This window comes from Heptranchias perlo, chromosome 5, assembly GCF_035084215.1.
Source record: "Heptranchias perlo isolate sHepPer1 chromosome 5, sHepPer1.hap1, whole genome shotgun sequence".
NCBI lineage: Eukaryota > Metazoa > Chordata > Chondrichthyes > Hexanchiformes > Hexanchidae > Heptranchias > Heptranchias perlo.
The window spans coordinates 39,882,760-39,902,409 of record NC_090329.1 but is presented as its reverse complement, the minus strand read 5'-3'; the positions used below and the strand labels follow the sequence as shown (position 1 = coordinate 39,902,409).

The following is a 19,650-nucleotide window of genomic DNA, read 5'->3' as shown; positions in this document are numbered from 1 at the left end:
CTAGTAATCAAGTAACTTGGACTAATAATCTGGAGTCATGCGTTCAAATCCTGCCAAGGCAGCTGGGGAATTTAAATTCAATTAATTAAGTAAAAAAAAACTAGTATCAGTAATGGTGGCTATGAAAACCCCTCTGGTTCATAGAAAATGGGAGCAAGAGTTGGCCGTTCAGGTCTCCTCCGCCATTCAAAATCATAAGGAATCTTACAACACCAGGTTATAGTCCAACAATTTTATTTTAAAATCACAAGCTTTCGGAGATTATCTCCTTCGTCAGGTGAGTGAGTGAAAGGTTCTCAAATCGCATATCTTATATTAGGCTGGGACACCACCATCACACCAAAGGTGTCGTTGGTGTTCAGACAGGTTAGCCACGGAAAACAGTAGGTCCCAGTATGCTGAATACACATTGTGTCAAATTACACAGACAGAGAGAGAATATTAAAAACAGATAACTTTTTTTTCCCCCTTGCTGGTGGGGTTACGTGTAGCCTTCCCATCAGCAAGGGAAAAAAAATGATCTGTTTTTAATATTCTCTCTCTCTGCCTTTTGGGTCTCTTTCTCACTGTCTGTGTAATTTGACACAATGTGTATTCAGCATACTGGGACCTACTGTTTTCCGTGGCTAACCTGTCTGAACACCAACGACACCTTTGGTGTGATGGTGTCCCAGCCTAATATAAGATATGCGATTTGAGAACCTTTCACTCACTCACCTGACGAAGGAGATAATCTCCGAAAGCTTGTGATTTTAAAATAAAATTGTTGGACTATAACCTGGTGTTGTAAGATTCCTTACATTTGTCCACCCCAGTCCATCACCGGCATCTCCACATCATTCAAAATCATGGCTGATCGTCTAACTCAGTACCTTTTTTCCCCTTGATCCCTTTAGCATTAAGAAATATATTTATCTCCTTCTTGAATACATTTAATGACTTGGCCTCCACTGCCTTCTGTGGTAGAGAATTCCACAGGTTCATCACCCGCTGAGTGAAGAAATTTCTCCTCATCTCGGTTCTAAATGGCATACCCCGTATCCTGAGACTGAGACCCCTGGTTCTGGACTTCCCAGCCATCGGGAACATCCTCAGTGTCTAGTCCTGTTAGAATTTTATACATTTCGATGAGATCACCTCTCATTCTTCTAAACTCTAGTGAATATAGGCCTAGTCGACCTAATCCAATAAGTTCACTAATAGTCCTTTAGGGAAGGAAACCTGCCATCCTTACCCGGTCTGGCCTATATGTGACTCCAGATCCACAGCAATGAGGTTGATTCTTAATGGCCCTCAGTTGTACAATCTCGCTACAAAGAAAATCATAAGAATAAAACCGGATGGACCACTAGGCATCGGACACAACAAAGGCAAACCAAGCCCAGTGTACCCAGCAAAATCCTCCTCACTAACATCTGGGGATTTGTGCCAAAATTGGGAAAGCTGTCCCACAACTAGTCAAGCAACAGCCTGACATCGCCGTACTCACAGAATCATACCTTTCAGTCAACGTCCCAGACTCTTCCATGACCATCACCAGAGGTGGCAGTCACAGTCAGGAGGGAGTGGCTCTGGGAGTCCTCAATATGGACTCTGGACCTCATGGCATCATCAGGACAAACATGGGCAAGGAAACCACCTACCGCCCTCCCTCAGCTGATGAATCAGTCGTCCTCCATGTTGTGCACCGCTTCAAGGTAGCACGGGCACAGAATGTACTCTGGGTAGGGGACTTCAATGTCCATCACCAAGAGTGGCTCAGTAGCACCATTACTGGCCAAATCCTGAAGGACATAGCTGCCAGACAGCAGCAGGTGGTGAGCGAACCAACATGAGGGAAAAACCAACTTGACTTTGTCCTCACCTATCTGTCGATGACAGTATTGGTAGGAGTAACCACTGCACAGTTCTCGTGGAGACAAAGTCCCGTCTTCGCACTGAGGACACCATCCAACATGTGTGGCACTACCACCGTGCTAAATGGGATGGATTCAGAACAGATCGAGCAGCTCAAAACTGGGCATCCATGAGGCACTGTGGGCCATCAGCAGCAGATTTGTATTCCAGCACAATCTGTAACCTCATGGCCCGGCATATTCCTCACTCTACCATTACCAACAAGCCAGAGGATCAACCCTCGTTCAATGGGGAGGGTAGACGAGCATGCCAGGAGCAGCACCAGGCGTACCTAAAAATGAGGTGCCAACCTGGTGAAGCTACAACACAGAACTACATGCATGATAAACAGCAAAGCAACATGCTATAGACAGGGCTAAGCGATTCCACAAACAACGGATCAGATCAAAGCTTTGCAGTCCTGCCACATCCAGTTGTGAATGGTGGTGGACAATTAAACAACTAAACAGGCAGAGGCGGCTCTGTAAACATCCCCATCCTCAACGATGGAAGAGTCCAGCACGTGAGTGCAAAAGACAAAGCTGAAGCATTTGCAACCATCTTCAGCCAGAAGTGCTGAGTGGACGACCCATCTCGGCCTCCTTCCGATATCCCCACCATCACAGAAGCCAGTCTTCAGCCAATTCGATTCACTCCATGTGATAAAGAAACAATTTGGTGCACTGGATACAATAAAGGCTATGGGCCCCAACAACAACCCGGCTGCAACGCTGAAGACTTGTGCTCCAGAATTAGCCACACCTCTAGCCAAACTGTTCCAGTACAGCTACAACACTAGCATCTACCAATGTGCAAAATTGCCCAGGTATGTCCTGTCCACAAAAAGCAGGACTAATCCAATCCAACCAATTACCGCCCCATCAGTCTACTCTCAATCATCAGCAAAGTGATGGAAGGTGTCATTAACAGTACTATCAATCGGCACTTACTCCCCAATAACCTGCTCACCGATGCTCAGTTTGGATTCCGCCAGGACCACTCGGCTCCAGACCTCATTACAGCCTTGGTCCAAACATGGACAAAAGAGCTGAATTCCAAGGTGAGGTGAGAATGACTGTCCTTGACATCAAGGCAGCATTTGACCAAGTGTGGCACCAAGGAGCCGGAGTAAAATTGAAGTCAATGGGAATCGGGGGGAAAACTCTCCAGTGGCTGGAGTTATACCTAGCACAAAGGAAGATGGTGGTAGTTACCCCTGGACATTGCTGCAGGAGTTCCTCAGGGCAGTGTCCTAGGCCCAATCATCTTCAGCTGCTTCATTAATGACCTTTCCCTCTATCATAAGGTCAGAAATGGGGATGTTCGCTGATGATTGCACAGTGTTCAGTTCCATTCGCAACCCCTCAAATAATGAAGCAATCTGTGCCCGCCTGCAGCAAGACCTGGACAACATCCAGGCTTGGGCACATAACTGGCAAGTAACATTCGCGCCAGACAATGACCATCTCCAACAAGACAGTCTAACCACCTCCCCTTGACATTCAATGGCATTACCATCAACATCCTGTGCGTCACTATTGACCAGAAACTAAACTGGACCAGCCACATAAATACTGTGGCTACAAGAGCAGGTCAGAGGCTGGGTATTCAGTGGCAAATGACTCACCTCCTGACTCTCCAAAGCCTTGCCACCATCTATAAAGGCACAAGTCAGGAGTGTGATGGAATATTCTCCACTTGCCTAGATGAATGCAGCTCCAACAACACTAGAGAAGCTTGACTCCATTCAGGACAAAGCAGCCAGCTTGATTGGCAGCCCATCCACCACCCTAAACATTCACTCCCTTCACCACCGGCGCACTGTGGCGGCAGTGTGTATCATCCACAGGGATGCAATGCAGCAACTCACCAAGGCCTCTTCGACAGCACCTCCCAAACCCACGACCTCTACCACCTAGTAGGACAAGGGCAGCAGGCACAGGGAACACCACCACCTGCACGTTCCCCTCCACATCACACACCATCCCGACTTGGAAATATATCGCTGTTCCTTCATCGTCGCTGGGTCAAAATCCTGGAACTCATTACCTAACAGCACTGTGGGAGATCCTTCACCACAGACTGCAGCGGTTCAAGGTGGCAGCTCACCACCACCATCTCAAGGGCAATTAGGGATGGGCAATAAATGCCAGCCTTGCCAGCAATGCCCTCATCCTATGAACAAATAAAAAAGAAGTTGCTTTCAAATTAGGACCAAGAACCCACAAAGTCATCAAGACACCAAGAGTGGATAATACTTGGGCCAACATTCAGAACATGAGAAACTCTATACTTTTTAAATCAAAAGAACTTTATGGGTCAGAGGATTATTACTGCCAGGTCCAAAATAAATGTTAGTTTTCCTGCTGAGTAGGGAATTGTTAGAGTCCATGTGCAAACATGGAGGAGTAAATCTGCCCCTCCAAGGAGTCTCCAAAAATTCCACTGTCTGAAATGAGATCTTCATTTGATACAGTTAATATACATCCGAGGATGAGCCTCTTCTCCACCACCTTCTATTTAATCTCCAAAAGAACATTTGCCCACATCAGAGAATAGTCCATAAACAGAACAAATCAGTGGTTCATCTTGCATTTTCTTTTTACTTCATTCACGGGATGTGGGCGTCACCGGCAAGGCCAGCATTTATTGGCCATCCCTAATTGCCCTCGAGAAGGTGGTGCTGAGCTGCCTCCTTGAAACACTGCAGTCCATGTGGTGAAGGTACTCCCACAGTGCTGTTCGGTAGGGAATTCCAGGATTTTGACTCAGCGATGATGAAGGAACGGTCACAAAAATTCAAAAGAATTGAAATGATAGGAAACAAGGAACAATGCAGTGGGGAGCAAGACCACCACCCACTGTAGGTTATAATCAATGGTTGCACAGTGAGAAGTTTGCTTTTCAAATTAAATATTTGTTTGGGTCCACTGAACTGGTGACACTTCTTGGACGATGGAGATTTAATTTGTATAGTATTACAATTGATTTTATAAATAATCACAAGGTCACTGACAAGAAAAGGTAGGCTTTATTTTGCTACATGTCTCGGCAATAGGCAGATGTTAAGTAACACTGGTGTACACAAGATATGAACTATTGACAGCTGAAAATATAGAAACATTGCAAAAGGATGTTGCAATACATCGGTAACAGCAGAAATACTCATTTCCAGATAACTTGACCTTTACTCCAATAATCCCCTACTGCTGTAAATTTACCATTTAATTCTGCCAACACAACTTGGAAGTTTCTCCTTCCTTACTCAAACCTAAAAACAGATTCTCCTCAATTTATAATAAAAAATTAACTTATTTGTGATCAATATATTTTACATAATAGGCAAATATTAAATGTTCATGACGGTCACTAGTAGTTGACACATGTTCAATCGCTAGTGAGTAACAAGATAAAAATATATATTGTATGAATATATGCTTTGAAATGAAATACATGAAAAGGCTAAATAGCATTACATTAAATATATAGATCTGCCTTCAATATTGAACTACTGTATATTCCACCATAAAGAATTTTTGAAATGCCCAACATTTTTCAAGTGCAAGCAATTTTCCTACAGAATAGAAGCTACAGGCGCTTTCATAAGGTTTTTTAGCTGTCAGCTACATTCATTGTTATTTCAACACCTGGCTATGATCTAGTCTCAAATAAACACTTCCATCGTCGCTCACTGAACTAATAAGTAATTGAAGCTACACATCAGATACATTAACTGCATTCAAAAAAGCTCAGACAACTGCATGTAAACATAACCTTAAACTCTGAATATCTGTGGAAATGCTCCATTGCATGGGAATGCTTCATTTATGTAACTGCAAAAAGCAGAATGCCAGCCACTTTAATGCATGATACAGCAAAATCTGGCAACTGAATCTGTCCACCAAACCATTAGGAATGAGTGAAAGGCATCTGTTGCAAGCTAAGCTTGAATGACAAGCCAGTGGGTCATCATTACTGTCCAGACAAATCTTAGTTAAGTCAGAACTGACTTGCACTGCTGGGATCACATTGTAGTAGTCGAACAATGGAAGGATCACTCTTGGCACCTTTTATAAATTCTTCAAGAGACAGTTTACCTAGAAATAAAATTAAAAATATTTTATGGTTACCTCACAAAATGTAGTACAGACTTTCCAACACTGACATTTTAAAATTCTATCACTAATAGAATTTTGCACTTGCAGTGTTTGTTTTCGGTTAATAACAATGAACTCTTTCATACCACTGAGGCAGATATAGGTGGAGGAAAATCAGATTTTTTTTTTTTTTTAAAAGTGTAGTCCATCCCATTGAGCTTGCTGTCAATTCAATTGCATATTTGCTAATTGGAAAACATTACAATTATTCAGAGCAGTTAAACAAAGTTTAGTGCAGCCAGCTGGATAGGGAAGGTTTACCTCTATAATTTAAGTGTTTACATTAGTTGTAGTGTGCAATTAAGCATGCTGCACAAGGAAATACAAACCAAATTCTAAACCTGCAATATGCCATTTTGGCAACATCACATTTTACTCAAAGATCATTTTAATTTATCTTGTCCATTTAAAAAAGTGTTGCAGATTAAAATGTCACCCTGAAGATGCCAACTATTTGTGTATTCTGCAATTAATTTCTCAGTCATTGCAGGCAGATTGCTTTGGGTTGTTGCCATCTGTTGATGGAACTGTAACAAAATGGTGTATTTGAAATGATATACACATAATAGTCTTGTGGGGAATAGTCAGCCAGACATCTCTGATGATCCATTATCTGGACACAGATGCTATGCTCATAAATAAAGGGGAACTAAAATGTGGCCAATATCATAATTTTATCCTCAAACATTGCAATTCAGGTGCCAAGGCCTCTAAACCTGAACAATCATCTTTGCTGATGCACTGAATTGACAGAAAACAAATTGGCATCCTACCAAATCAACTGAGTGTCCTATTACATTCATGGAAACAACAGTCTCTCTGAACCAGCAGCTCTTCTAGGTTTTCAGCCCAGCTTCACTACGCCATTAATCCTGATTTAAGTTGGTTTGTAGTGGCAATTCTGATTAACCCATCATTCCTTTCCTTCCCTTGTTTAATTTTTCATGTTTAATGTTTTTCTTATCTATATTAAAAAAATCACAGATCTGTATGACTTCCTGTTACCTTTTTCTCCCATTATAAATTCCTATGTCAAAACTTATAATGGTAACTGGCTATGCAAAATTATCACTCCAATTACACCCTCCCACCAATGGAGGCACTGAAGTACCAGTGGCAGGAGGGCATAATTACAGCATGACAAGTTTACATAGGTAGTTTCCACTATAAATTCCTATGCCAACATTTATAGTGGAAATAAAAATGACAGAATACATGACTTTATAATAGGAACTGAATGAAGTTTGTGCACCCTGGTCCAATCAAGTCTGATCCTCTGCTCAAGGCTATACTTGGTCCCAACTCTCCAGGGGTAATATCACAGGAAATCAACTAGTTCATTATTGCTCTTACTTTAAAAAATATCCAAATTTGTTATTTGCCTTTTTTTTGCCTCCTCCTTCTGCCTACTGTGCAATTTGGAGATGGGGGAGTGTGTGTGGCTATAGCAAGTATAGTCTTCTATATAATATATAGACACATACACTCCTACCTCCAAACTGCACAGCAGCAGGAACCATTAGAAGGAAACAAGGTATAAATATAAGTAAGTTGGCCTTTGGAGTTGGTTTTTAGTCAATCCAACAGAATGAAGATTGGCATAGTTGTGCACACAGTTCAATTTCCAATCTCCAATGTCAAAACTGGAAAGGGCTGTTACTGATGGGTTGGCAGATCATGGGACCACAGTGAGTATAGGCTCAATTAGTTGGACAAATATAAACAGTAGACCTGTAAGAAATTAGAAAAGTTAGTTTGAATCCTTCTATAGTAAAATGTAAACAATTTTACAACACCAAGTTATAGTCCAGCAATTTTATTTTAAATTCACAAGCTTTCGGAGGCTTCCTCCTTCGTCAGGTTCACATCGTTCACCTGACGAAGGAGGAAGCCTCCGAAAGCTTGTGAATTTAAAATAAAATTGCTGGACTATAACTTGGTGTTGTAAAATTGTTTACAATTGTCAACCCCAGTCCATCACCGGCATCTCTACATCATATAGTAAAATGAGTTGCTTAACATCCTATAGTGCACATGTGAATTTATCATCATAGAAATAGACAATTAGGAATGCAAAAGGATCATTTGGTCTCTATGTCCCAAATTTCTGGCTCCATCTCATCCCTAGCTCTTTCTACTTCTCCCCTTTTTGGAAATCTCTAGCTTCTTTCTGAATGGTTTAACAAATTCTGTACTCCATCTTTGTATGAATTAATAGAATAAACTGACAACACATGCAAGATTGTTCCATAACTCCATATAATCTTATAATCTCCCCTGAGTTCTTTAATGCTAGTTTCATACCAGTTTCTAGCTTGACACAAGCTACATCATCCCTTCTATAACCATGTATTTGCTCCCTTTCATTTTTAAGAATAATTCTCAGCCTCTTGTGATCAAGAATCATCCTAGGAACTAACCCTCATAATCCATTAATACTTTTTGCATCCATTTCTGCCAACAACCCAAATACAGGCTCATTAATGACAGCATCAATATTAGCACCTCAGTCTAAACTCGTTCTACAAGTGGCTCCTTTTACAATAATTACTTCTTATAGACAAAAAGGACTTCATAACCAACCAGCAATCCCACCCAAATCTTTCTTCTACTCCACCCAATGCCACTGACTCCATGATCATATTTCCTATAGCAACTTGCATTTATATAGCACCTTTGACATAGAAAAACAGCCCAAGGTGCTTCACAGAAGCATAATCAGATAAAATAGACACAGCCAAATGAGATATTAGGAGGGGTGACAAAAAGCTCCAAAAACAAGGCAAGTTTTAAGGAGGGGCTTAAAAGAAAACAGGGAAGTGGAGAGACTGAGGGGTTTAGGGAGAGAATTCCAGAGCGTAGGGCGTAGATGGCTGAAGGCAAAGCAGTCAACGATGGGGTGAAAAAATGCATGAGGCCAGAGTCTGAGGAATGCTGCGAGCAGTCTTAGGGCTGGAGGAGGTTGTAGAGATAGACAGGTGAGGCCAGGATGAGAATTTTAAATTGGAGGTGTTGAGGGACCGGAGGCTAATGTAGGTTAGCAACGGCAGGAGTGATGGGCGAGCAGGACTTGGTTGGAATAGGACACAGGCAGCAGAGTTTTGGATAAGCTGAAGATTAGAAAGGAGAGACAAGTCAGGAGGTAACAAAAGCATCAATAAGCGTTAGAGCAGATAAGCTGAAGCGGGTGCTAAGGCAGGTGACGTTATGGAGGTAGAAGTTCGTAGTCTGTGCGACAGGGAGGATATGGGGTTGGATGTTCAGCTGAGGGTTGAATAGGCCGGGGGTGGGGAGAAGAGAAAGGGGGGGGGGGTGGTGGGGAGAAGAGAAAGGGGGGGGGTGGGTGGTGGGGAGAAGAGAAAGGGGGGGGGGGTGGGTGGTGGGGAGAAGAGAAAGGGGGGGGGGTGGGTGGTGGGGAGAAGAGAAAGGGGGGGGGGTGGGTGGTGGGGAGAAGAGAAAGGGGGGGGGGTGGGTGGTGGGGAGAAGAGAAAGGGGGGGGGGTGGGTGGTGGGGAGAAGAGAAAGGGGGGGGGGGTGGGTGGTGGGGGAGAAGAGAAAGGGGGGGGGTGGGTGGTGGGGAGAAGAGAAAGGGGGGGTGGGTGGTGGGGAGAAGAGAAAGGGGGGGGGTGGTGGGGAGAAGAGAAAGGGGGGGGGGTGGTGGGGAGAAGAGAAAGGGGGGGGGGTGGTGGGGAGAAGAGAAAGGGGGGGGGGGGTGGTGCGGAGAAGAGAAAGGGGGGGGTGGTGGTGGGGAGAAGAGAAAGGGGGGGGGGTGGTGCGGAGAAGAGAAAGGGGGGGGTGGTGGGGAGAAGAGAAAGGGGGGGGTGGTGGTGGGGAGAAGAGAAAGGGGGGGGTGGTGGTGGGGAGAAGAGAAAGGGGGGGGTGGTGGTGGGGAGAAGAGGGGGGGAGGGTGGGGAGAAGAGGGGGGGAGGGTGGGGAGAAGAGGGGGGGAGGGTGGGGAGAAGAGGGGGGGAGGGTGGGGAGAAGAGGGGGGGAGGGTGGGGAGAAGAGGGGGGGAGGGTGGGGAGAAGAGGGGGGGAGGGTGGGGAGAAGAGGGGGGGAGGGTGGGGAGAAGAGGGGGGGAGGGTGGGGAGAAGAGGGGGGGAGGGTGGGGAGAAGAGGGGGGAGGGTGGGGAGAAGAGGGGGGAGGGTGGGGAGAAGAGGGGGGAGGGTGGGGAGAAGAGGGGGGGAGGGTGGGGAGAAGAGGGGGGGAGGGTGGGGAGAAGAGGGGGGGAGGGTGGGGAGAAGAGGGGGGGAGGGTGGGGAGAAGAGGGGGGGAGGGTGGGGAGAAGAGGGGGGGAGGGTGGGGAGAAGAGGGGGGGAGGGTGGGGAGAAGAGGGGGGGAGGGTGGGGAGAAGAGGGGGGGAGGGTGGGGAGAAGAGGGGGGGAGGGTGGGGAGAAGAGGGGGGGAGGGTGGGGAGAAGAGGGGGGGAGGGTGGGGAGAAGAGGGGGGGAGGGTGGGGAGAAGAGGGGGGGAGGGTGGGGAGAAGAGGGGGGGAGGGTGGGGAGAAGAGGGGGGGAGGGTGGGGAGAAGAGAAAGGGGGTGGGTGGGGAGAAGAGAAAGGGGGTGGGTGGGGAGAAGAGAAAGGGGGTGGGTGGGGAGAAGAGAAAGGGGGTGGGTGGGGAGAAGAGAAAGGGGGTGGGTGGGGAGAAGAGAAAGGGGGTGGGTGGGGAGAAGAGAAAGGGGGTGGGTGGGGAGAAGAGAAAGGGGGTGGGTGGGGAGAAGAGAAAGGGGGTGGGTGGGGAGAAGAGAAAGGGGGTGGGTGGGGAGAAGAGAAAGGGGGTGGGTGGGGAGAAGAGAAAGGGGGTGGGTGGGGAGAAGAGAAAGGGGGTGGGTGGGGAGAAGAGAAAGGGGGTGGGTGGGGAGAAGAGAAAGGGGGTGGGTGGGGAGAAGAGAAAGGGGGTGGGTGGGGAGAAGAGAAAGGGGGTGGGTGGGGAGAAGAGAAAGGGGGTGGGTGGGGAGAAGAGAAAGGGGGTGGGTGGGGAGAAGAGAAAGGGGGTGGGTGGGGAGAAGAGAAAGGGGGTGGGTGGGGAGAAGAGAAAGGGGGTGGGTGGGGAGAAGAGAAAGGGGGTGGGTGGGGAGAAGAGAAAGGGGGTGGGTGGGGAGAAGAGAAAGGGGGTGGGTGGGGAGAAGAGAAAGGGGGTGGGTGGGGGAGGGAGGGGCAGAGGTTAAAAAGGATCGGAGGCAAGGGTACAGTGTTTTGTGGCAGTGACCAAAAAGACAATGGCTTTGGTCTTCCCAATGTTTAACTGGATGAAATGGTTCATCCAGGACCGGACGTCAAACAAGCTGACAACACAGAAGCAATGGAAGGGTCGAGAGGGGTGGTAGAGAGGTAGAGCTGGGTGTTGTCAGCATACAAATGGAGACTGGTACAGTGTCTTGAATGATGCCACCAAGGGGCGGCATGTAGATGAGGAAGATGAAGGGGCCAAGGATAGATCCTTAGTGGACTCAAGGTAATAGGGCAGGAGTGAGAAGAGAATCCATGGCTATGATTGGATAGATAAGAGTGGCACCAAGTGAGGGCAATCTCACTAAGCTGGACAACAGAGGAGATGTATTGGAGGATGGTGTCGACTGGGTCAAAGGCAGCAGAAAGATCAAGGAGGAAGTAGTGAGATAGTGCACCAATGACGGTTAATGGATCCTTTGTGATCATTAACCCAAAGCGAGGCTGCAGTAGAAAGTTACTGGCATTAGACAGATTGAATATACAAAAATGTGATGGATGTTAGACCTTATCTCAAGTACTGTTCGATGTACTAGGAACATATTACTATAAGAGGCAGAAGAACAAAGTAGGCCATTCACCCCCTCGAGCCCGTTCTGCCGTTCAATTACATCATAGCTGATCTGTGTCTTAACTCCATCTACCCGCCTTTGTTCCATAACCATTAATATCCTTGCCTAACAAAAATCTATCAATCTGACTTTTGAAATTTTCAGTTGACCTAGCTTCAACAACTTTTTGGGAGGGAGTGTTCCAGATTTCCACTACCCTTTGTATTAAGTGCATTCTGACATCACCCCTGAATGGCCTAGCTTGTTCTGGATCCACCAGAGGAAATAGTTTCTCTCCATCTACCCTATCAACTCTGATCATCTTAAAGACCTTAATTAGATCACCAGATAATGTTTATTCAAGGAAATACAAGCCTAGTCTATGTAACCTGACCTCAATTTAATCTTTTTAGCCCCAGTATCATTCTGGTGAATCTGTGCTGCACCCCCTCCAAGGCCAATATATTTTTCCTGAGGTGCAGTGCCCCAGAACTGGATGTAGTACTCCAGATGGGGTCTAACCAGAGCTCTGTACAGCTATAACATAACTTTCACCCCTTTATCTCAAGAAAGAGGGAGAGACAGCACACAATTCAGAAATTGAAATTGAAATTGAAATTGAAAAAGAGGAATTCAAACACAACTACCTCACCTCATAATGGGCAACATAAGGCATAAGAACAGTTACCAGGGAAGACTGTTGAATCAAATAGTATATGGATTCAAGAGATAACACAAGGTGTAGTTGCAGAAATATAGAATATAAGAATTAATTGAGACAGTAGATTTGAGACCAACCAATAAAAAGGCAGACTTGTTCCAGTGAGAGCTCCTACTTGTGAGCATGCTGTGAAAGATAACTATCAACACACGTAGCAATGCAGACTACAACCTTCCACTCATCTGATCAACTGACAAGAAAATCCACTCAGATAGTAAGCTGCTTGAATTTGATAGAGCTCTACCTATGATCTTATCTGGCCCTAAACATTAGGGCTTATGTTCCTAATATTAAAGTGCTCTAACTTCTGCATTTCTACTCTTCCTTCTTCAAAGTAATAACAAACCAACTTGTCTGATTTTTTTTTTTAGGGCCTTGCCTTTCTCCTTATTCAAAGATAGTGAAACTAAACAGTCTGCTTCAGTGTGTAATGAATGTTCTTCTCCTATTATCAGTATAAATATTCATCCCTTTAACCAGGGAGCTCATACTGGTAGGAAACCACAAACTCTTGCTTATACATCTCACTGCATTCCCATTGTTACGTACCATCGTTGTTTGTGTCCATCTGTCTGAAAATCTTGTCTGTCCGTTTTTCTGGTGTAGATTCATCTTCTGGCATCTTCATCACAGATGACACCATTTTATAAATTGCCTGACACCAAGAAATGGGATTGGTTAGCTCATATTTCATTTACTGTATCAAGGAATTGACAATACTTCAAAACTTTTGAAATGTTTGTGTGGAAGAGCAAGGTGAGGATTGAACATTACATTCAAATACAATGGGTGGACATTGTAAGCTCAAGGAATTACCATCCTTGTATTTTACCATAGTTCAGCAAAGTGATATTTTTCTAATTAAATGTTAAAGACTTAACTTCTAAATGCAAATCAAGATTCATTTCATAGTTATGATACATAAGGTAGCATAACAATTAATGTTCTTTTGGCAGTCATCTCTAAGCAGGGCTTTTTTTGGCAGTGACACAGATTAGGGCATAAACATGGGAGTAGGGAGTACAAAAGCATGCTGCGTGCCAGTTTGCAAGATTTCAAGATTAAAGATTTTATTTTCTCCCATCTCCAGGTCAATTATCTGGAAATTTTGTAGTCCTTAATTATAATAAACAAGGACAGGCTGATTTAAAAAAACTTCAGGAAGAAGCAATAACTAGGGATAGATGGGAATACATGGAATGCACAACTTCATAGTTCCATTTCTCCTCCCAGTATGTCAAGGATACAACAGCACCTTTCCCAATAAACACAAAATTGGAATTTTGCAAGCTTATGCGAGACAGGTTAGTGAAAACAAATTGCTGGGACGTGCACCATTTACTGGACTGTCATTTGCTTCAGTGTGAAGATATAAAGGTCTGAGGCAGAAATATGTTTCTGTAAGTTTTAAACAATAGCTTTTGAAATGCAGTTTATTGTTCAATTATATTTCACAATCCACCAAGAGAAGCACTATTTTAATTTATTACAATTTTTGAAAATGGGTCATTTGGAAGAATTTCCAAGCAACTTCTATTAGGCTTCATCACTGGGTTAATTTGATTTTCCATCTACTCATTACGCTTGTGGTGCGAGCCCTGAGATATTGCAGCTTGCAGAAAAAGCTCAAACACATAGCCCCTCCACCCCAAATGAACACTTCAAGTTCCAGCAGGAAAGAGGGCAAAGAATCATTATGATGTTTCGTTTCCTTGGGAGAACAGTGGTGAAAGAGGAAGAGAAGAAAGCAGAGAGTGGGGGGGGGGGGGGGGGGTGGAAATCAGGACTATGGGAAGCCATCTACTTTTCTTCCTTCACCTACCAGACAAACCATGGAGGCCAACACTGCACTAGCAAATACACATCCTATTTAGTAAAATACAAAACATGATACTTGGTAAAAAGGAATATGGATTGCTCAGTTTTGATGTCACATTAGTTAGTTAATGCTAGTCCACACAACTTCTGGAATGTTGCTTAACATTTCTTTTGAGGTTTTATTTGCCTTCCTCTTCCTCTCTTCCCCACCCCCATTACCAGCCATTTCACTACCAAATAATTAGTCAGCATGTGTTAGCATTTTATGCTCTGTGGAAATAAGCAGGAATGGCATTTGGTAATTATTTTGCCCTGCTTACATAAGTTCCTGTAACTAGACAAGTCCAGAGTGTAACTTTAAGAGGGGACATTGTTGGACAGGAGGAAGGAACCTTTGAATGGCATCTTGGGATTGTTTGAAAAAGGTTATTTAGGTAAATGAGAATCAATTTTAAATGGGTTATTGGGACCTATTTACACCCTATTTAAATTATCTTGGGATTTTAAAATTTATTTCCTAAAATCCAATTCTCAATTCAAATCAGACTAACCTGTACTCCAAGATTGCACTACAAGCTGAACATTGAACAAATTATTGATAGTAATGAAAGAATCTCAACATCCAAGCACGAGATTGCTTCTCAGCCAAGCTGTTACATTATTCAGGTTAGCAAGGAGTTGTTGGCATCAGGTGAAACTGACTAAAGACTATGTAATAAAAGCACATTTCTTTTAGTAAATCACCAATCCAAATTGTTAACCCTATTCTGAGCTACATCTCCTCAGATTGCATTTGCTTAAGTAACAGCAACAGATTTTGCAGTACATTTATGATTTCTGATCAAAGCTCAATTCTTGAACTTGAGAATATAAAAATGCTAATGATTATTTTTGTATTGAGAGTATAGTTGCTCGCTTTGCACAACCAAATCCTGCTCCTACTCCCAAATACTGGAGAGCAGAGAAACGGTAGACTTCTCCCTCTGACCACCCTCCTCTGCTCAATATTCACCTTGTATACCAAATGCAAGGACCTCAGCCCAAAATTGAGATCACCACACTGTCCTCTGGCCTCTTCCCAATCCTGCCCCCACCCAGTCACCGACCACCCATCAAGCTCACCATTGACACCCAATCAACCCATCCCAGCTTCTAACCATTTAACTTTCCCTCCTCAACCACAGGCTCACTTCATCCTCATCTCCGTCAAAATTAACATACCCCCTTCTCAAAAACACCCCCACTAATTCCACACCACCCTATTTACAAGCTTCCCTTTCTATCCAAAGTCTTGGAATGAGTTATTGCCTCTAAACTATGGACACCTCTAAACTATGAACCCATCTCTCCCTGTTCAACACATTCCAATCTGGTTTCTGCCCTGCCTACACCAAGACTGCACCAGTCAAAATTTGCTAACATCCTGTGCGTCTGATGCTGCCCCAATCTTTCCTCATCCTATCCATCTTCATACATGTCTCCTCCATGGCACTATTCCCTCTTGGTTCCACTCATACCCTCTGCAATGCAGACATATTTCCTTTAATGGAATCTCCCTCAGGCATGCACGGTCACTCCACAGTATCGTAGGGCTCCATCGTTGGCTCCTTATATGCTACTCCCCATTGACATCTATAATTAAAGGGATAGCTTCCATGTGCACGTGGTTGACACACTGCTTCACCTCTCCACTTCCACCAACCCCAAAGCTGTTGCTAACCTTTTCATCTGCTTGGTCAACATCAAGTCAAAAACCTCCAGCTCAACAATAGTAAAATTATAATCAAACCTTTGCCTCCTGCCAGCACCTACATATCCTTAGCCTAAATTTCAACCATTTTGGCTGTTATTAAGCCAAAGTCTGAAATGTGGATGTTGGTTTCCTGTCTGAATCTAAACAGAGCTTCCATCCACATTTGATCTGTTGCCAAGACCCTTTTCTTTCACTTTCAAAACACTGCATGCTCCACCCATACCTCTTAAAACCCTAATCCACACCTCTTTCACTTTCAGGCTCAGGTTTCTCAATGTCGTCCTCACCTGCCTTCATTCTCCAGAAACTCCACACTTTTCCCAATGCTACTGTATGGCCTTGCCTCACACCTGGCTCTATTGGATCTCTACGAAAATGAATGACTAAAATCTTTATTTTCACTTTCAAATATTCAACATCGAGACAGATAATCAAAAAATACCTCTCTGGAAGGTTAGTCAAACACTAGGCTAAAGACATTTGTGGAGATACAGGCTGGACCATCCAATCTGTGGATGTCAGATTTCACATGCACGCTGACGACACCCAGCTCTACTTCACCACCACCTCTCGCCCCCTCCACTGCCTCTGATTTGTCGTGCTGCTTATCCAACATCCAAGTACCGGATGAGCAGAAATTTCCTCCAACTAAATATTGGGAAAACCAAAGCTATTGTCCTCGGTCCCAGCCACAAACTCTGTTCCCTAGCCAACGACTCCATCCCTCTCACTGGCCACCGTCTCCGGCTAAACCAGACCGGTCACAACATTGGTATCGTATTTGAACCCGAGATGAGATTCAGACCTCATAATTCGCTCCGTCATCAAGACCGCCTACTTCCACCTCTAACATCGTCCATCTCCGCCCCTGCCTCAGCTCATCTGCTGCTGAAACCCTCATCCATGCCTTTGTTACCTCTAGACTCGACTATTCCAATGTTCTCCTGGCTGGCCTCCCATCTTCCACCCTCCATAAACTTGAGCTCCTCCAAAACTTTACTGCCCGTATCCTAACTCACACCAAGTCCCGTTAACCCATCACTTGTGCTCGCTGACCTACATTGGCTCCCAGTCCAGCAATGCCTCAATTTTAAAATTCTCATCCTTGTTTTCAAATCCCTCCATGGCCTCGCCCCTCCCCATCTCTGTGAACTCCTCCAGCCCTACAACCCTCAGATCTCTGCGCTCCTCCAATTCCGGCCTCTTGTGTATCCCCGATTTTAATTGCTCCACCATTGGCGGCCATGCCTTCGGCTACCTAGGCCCTAAACTCTGGAATTCCCTCCCTAAACCTCTCTCTCCTCCTTTAAGAAGCTGCTTAAAACCTCTCTTTGACCGAGTTTTTGGTCACCTGTCTTAATAGCTCATGTGGCTTGGTGTCAAATTTTGTTTGATAACGCTCCTGTGAAGCCTCTTGGGATGTTTTACTACATTAAAAGCACTATATAAATGCAAGTTGTTGATGCTGTAGTTGGAATTTGGTGCGTTTCCACGAAAGGTAGGGGGGTGGGGGTTGGGAAGAAAGGAGAAATTTGGTGTCGGTGCAGAAGGAAAAAAAAAGTTACTATACAAACAAATTCAACAATTATTACCCAATGGCATACCTGCACAATCTCCAGCATTTCACCTCGGCTAATGTACCCATTCCCATCCAGGTCATACATACTAAACGCCCACTTCAACTTCTGTTCGAGTTTCCCTCGGGATGTGACACTAAGTGCAATTATAAATTCTCTAAAGTCAATAGTTCCATCAGCATTTGTATCAAAGGTACGGAACACATGCTCTGCAAACTTTGAAGCATCTCCATATGGAAAAAAATTTGCATAGATTTTCTTGAACTCCTCTACAGTTAAATGGCCACTAGGGCAATCTTTAAGGAACCCTTTGTACCACTCTTGGAGCTCATGATCTGTGAATTCTGTATTTTCTCGCAGGTCCAGAAGCACTTCTGGACGAAGTTTACTATTCTGCTTTCCCATCCTCTTGGTCTCGAATTAAACCTACATAAAACAGGAAATGAGAGTTAACATGTGAGTGAATTATTTTAACCTGCTGAATAAACAAATTATAGTTAGGACAAATGCATTTACCTTATATCCAAGGCCCTATAATTGGTGTGTCCACCATTCAAGTACCTCAACAGAATTAGATAAATAGCATTGGGGGAACAAAGAACAGAGGAGCAAATATCATTCCTGCGCTCAAAAGTTCAAGGGGTTACCGAAGTAATGGATTAATTTGCCACCTCTATCTATCGAGTGACAGGGGTCTGGCACGGGGAGTAAAAGAAAAGAGGCAAGAGTAAAAGCACTAGGGAAATGGAGTGTGCAACCAGTCCTCCCCAAACAGTCTAATAATCCTTTATCTCAAGAGGACACCCAGGGTACCAGGTCCCATGTTATCCATCAGCTACATGGTATATGAAAGAGGTACCAGTTGACTGGCCACTTACAAAATTCCAAGCTCTTAAAGATATACTCTTTCATGAAGCAACTATGAATCATTCAGTACAAGACTCATGCTTAAGAGTTCTACTGGATAGGATTTAAGAGTAATTTTTCCTCCACAGTTACTATTTGCAAATTGGGAAAGTTAGCATACAATTTATTTTAAATGGAAATTCAAGATGGATAGTCTCTCCCAAATGCAGAAATGAAAATAAGACTAGTAGCCTTGGTCAATGATAATTATACACTAATTTCATTGTCTTAAATGGTCAATCATGATCATGTTTCATAGCATTGATATATAGATGGTCAATAAAATGATTTCATCCTCCCCTACCTTGTAACAGAAGTTAAAGCCATAATTAAAAGCAGGAAAGTTAATACAAGAGTAGATAATGGCTCTCGAGTTTCTGTGATTGCACACAAGTATTGTGGTTCCAACTCCCACGCTTTCAAAGTTGCATAGATTATGTAGCCTCTTCACTCAATTATCTTGAAGGATGTAGGGAGGCAGCACTAACCATCTCCCAAAGGAAAACTGTAAATGCTGAACGTTGGTAACAGGCTCTTAAAGTTGTATATATTTAAACAGCACTACATATTACTGAGGTCAAGTGTTCATTCCTCAACAGGTAGCTGAGATGCAGCAAACTCACTGAGCAGTAGGTATGCATAGAATTTTAGCAGGATCTATCCCAGAGAGCTTTGGGTAGGAAGTGAAAAACTCAACTTTCCATTGTTGGTCTCAGGCCCCTCGGTTACAAATGTGCCTTTTTGGGTAGACGGGAAAAAAGAAAAGGTTGTGTGGAATAATAGCTCAGGGAGGGCCCATACTGCTTTGTTCATCTGCAGCTGAATGTGGAGCACATGTATTACTCAGACTGATATATATCCCACAGGTACTTTGACTGCATTTCTTGTGGAAGAGAGATGCTTTCAGCTGTTCAGCAAAGTCAGATAATACCAGATCTAAACATTATTTACAGCTTGAGAATGTAAATGCTAGGTGAATTTAGTGGAGAACATTGGTTAGGCCACAGTTAGCGTGCCGTGTGCAGTCTGCATTAAAATGAC

The 19,650-nt window shown here is 44.1% G+C and overlaps 1 protein-coding gene across 2 annotated transcripts in view; it reads right to left on the bottom strand.

Moving 5' to 3' along the window:
* Positions 1–4,908: 4,908 nt before the first annotated feature.
* The window catches only part of LOC137321705 (hippocalcin-like protein 1), a 62,997-nt gene continuing 48,255 nt past the window's right edge, over positions 4,909–19,650 (bottom strand). For both annotated transcript variants that reach the window (XM_067984266.1, XM_067984265.1), the window contains exons 2-4: positions 17,731–18,129; positions 13,105–13,210; positions 4,909–5,993 (exon numbers count right to left, since the gene is read on the bottom strand). In XM_067984266.1, coding sequence (XP_067840367.1) covers positions 5,896–5,993; positions 13,105–13,210; positions 17,731–18,108 — 582 coding nt within the window. In that variant the 5' untranslated portion in view covers positions 18,109–18,129 and the 3' untranslated portion in view covers positions 4,909–5,895. The remainder of the gene's footprint in view (positions 5,994–13,104; positions 13,211–17,730; positions 18,130–19,650) is intronic.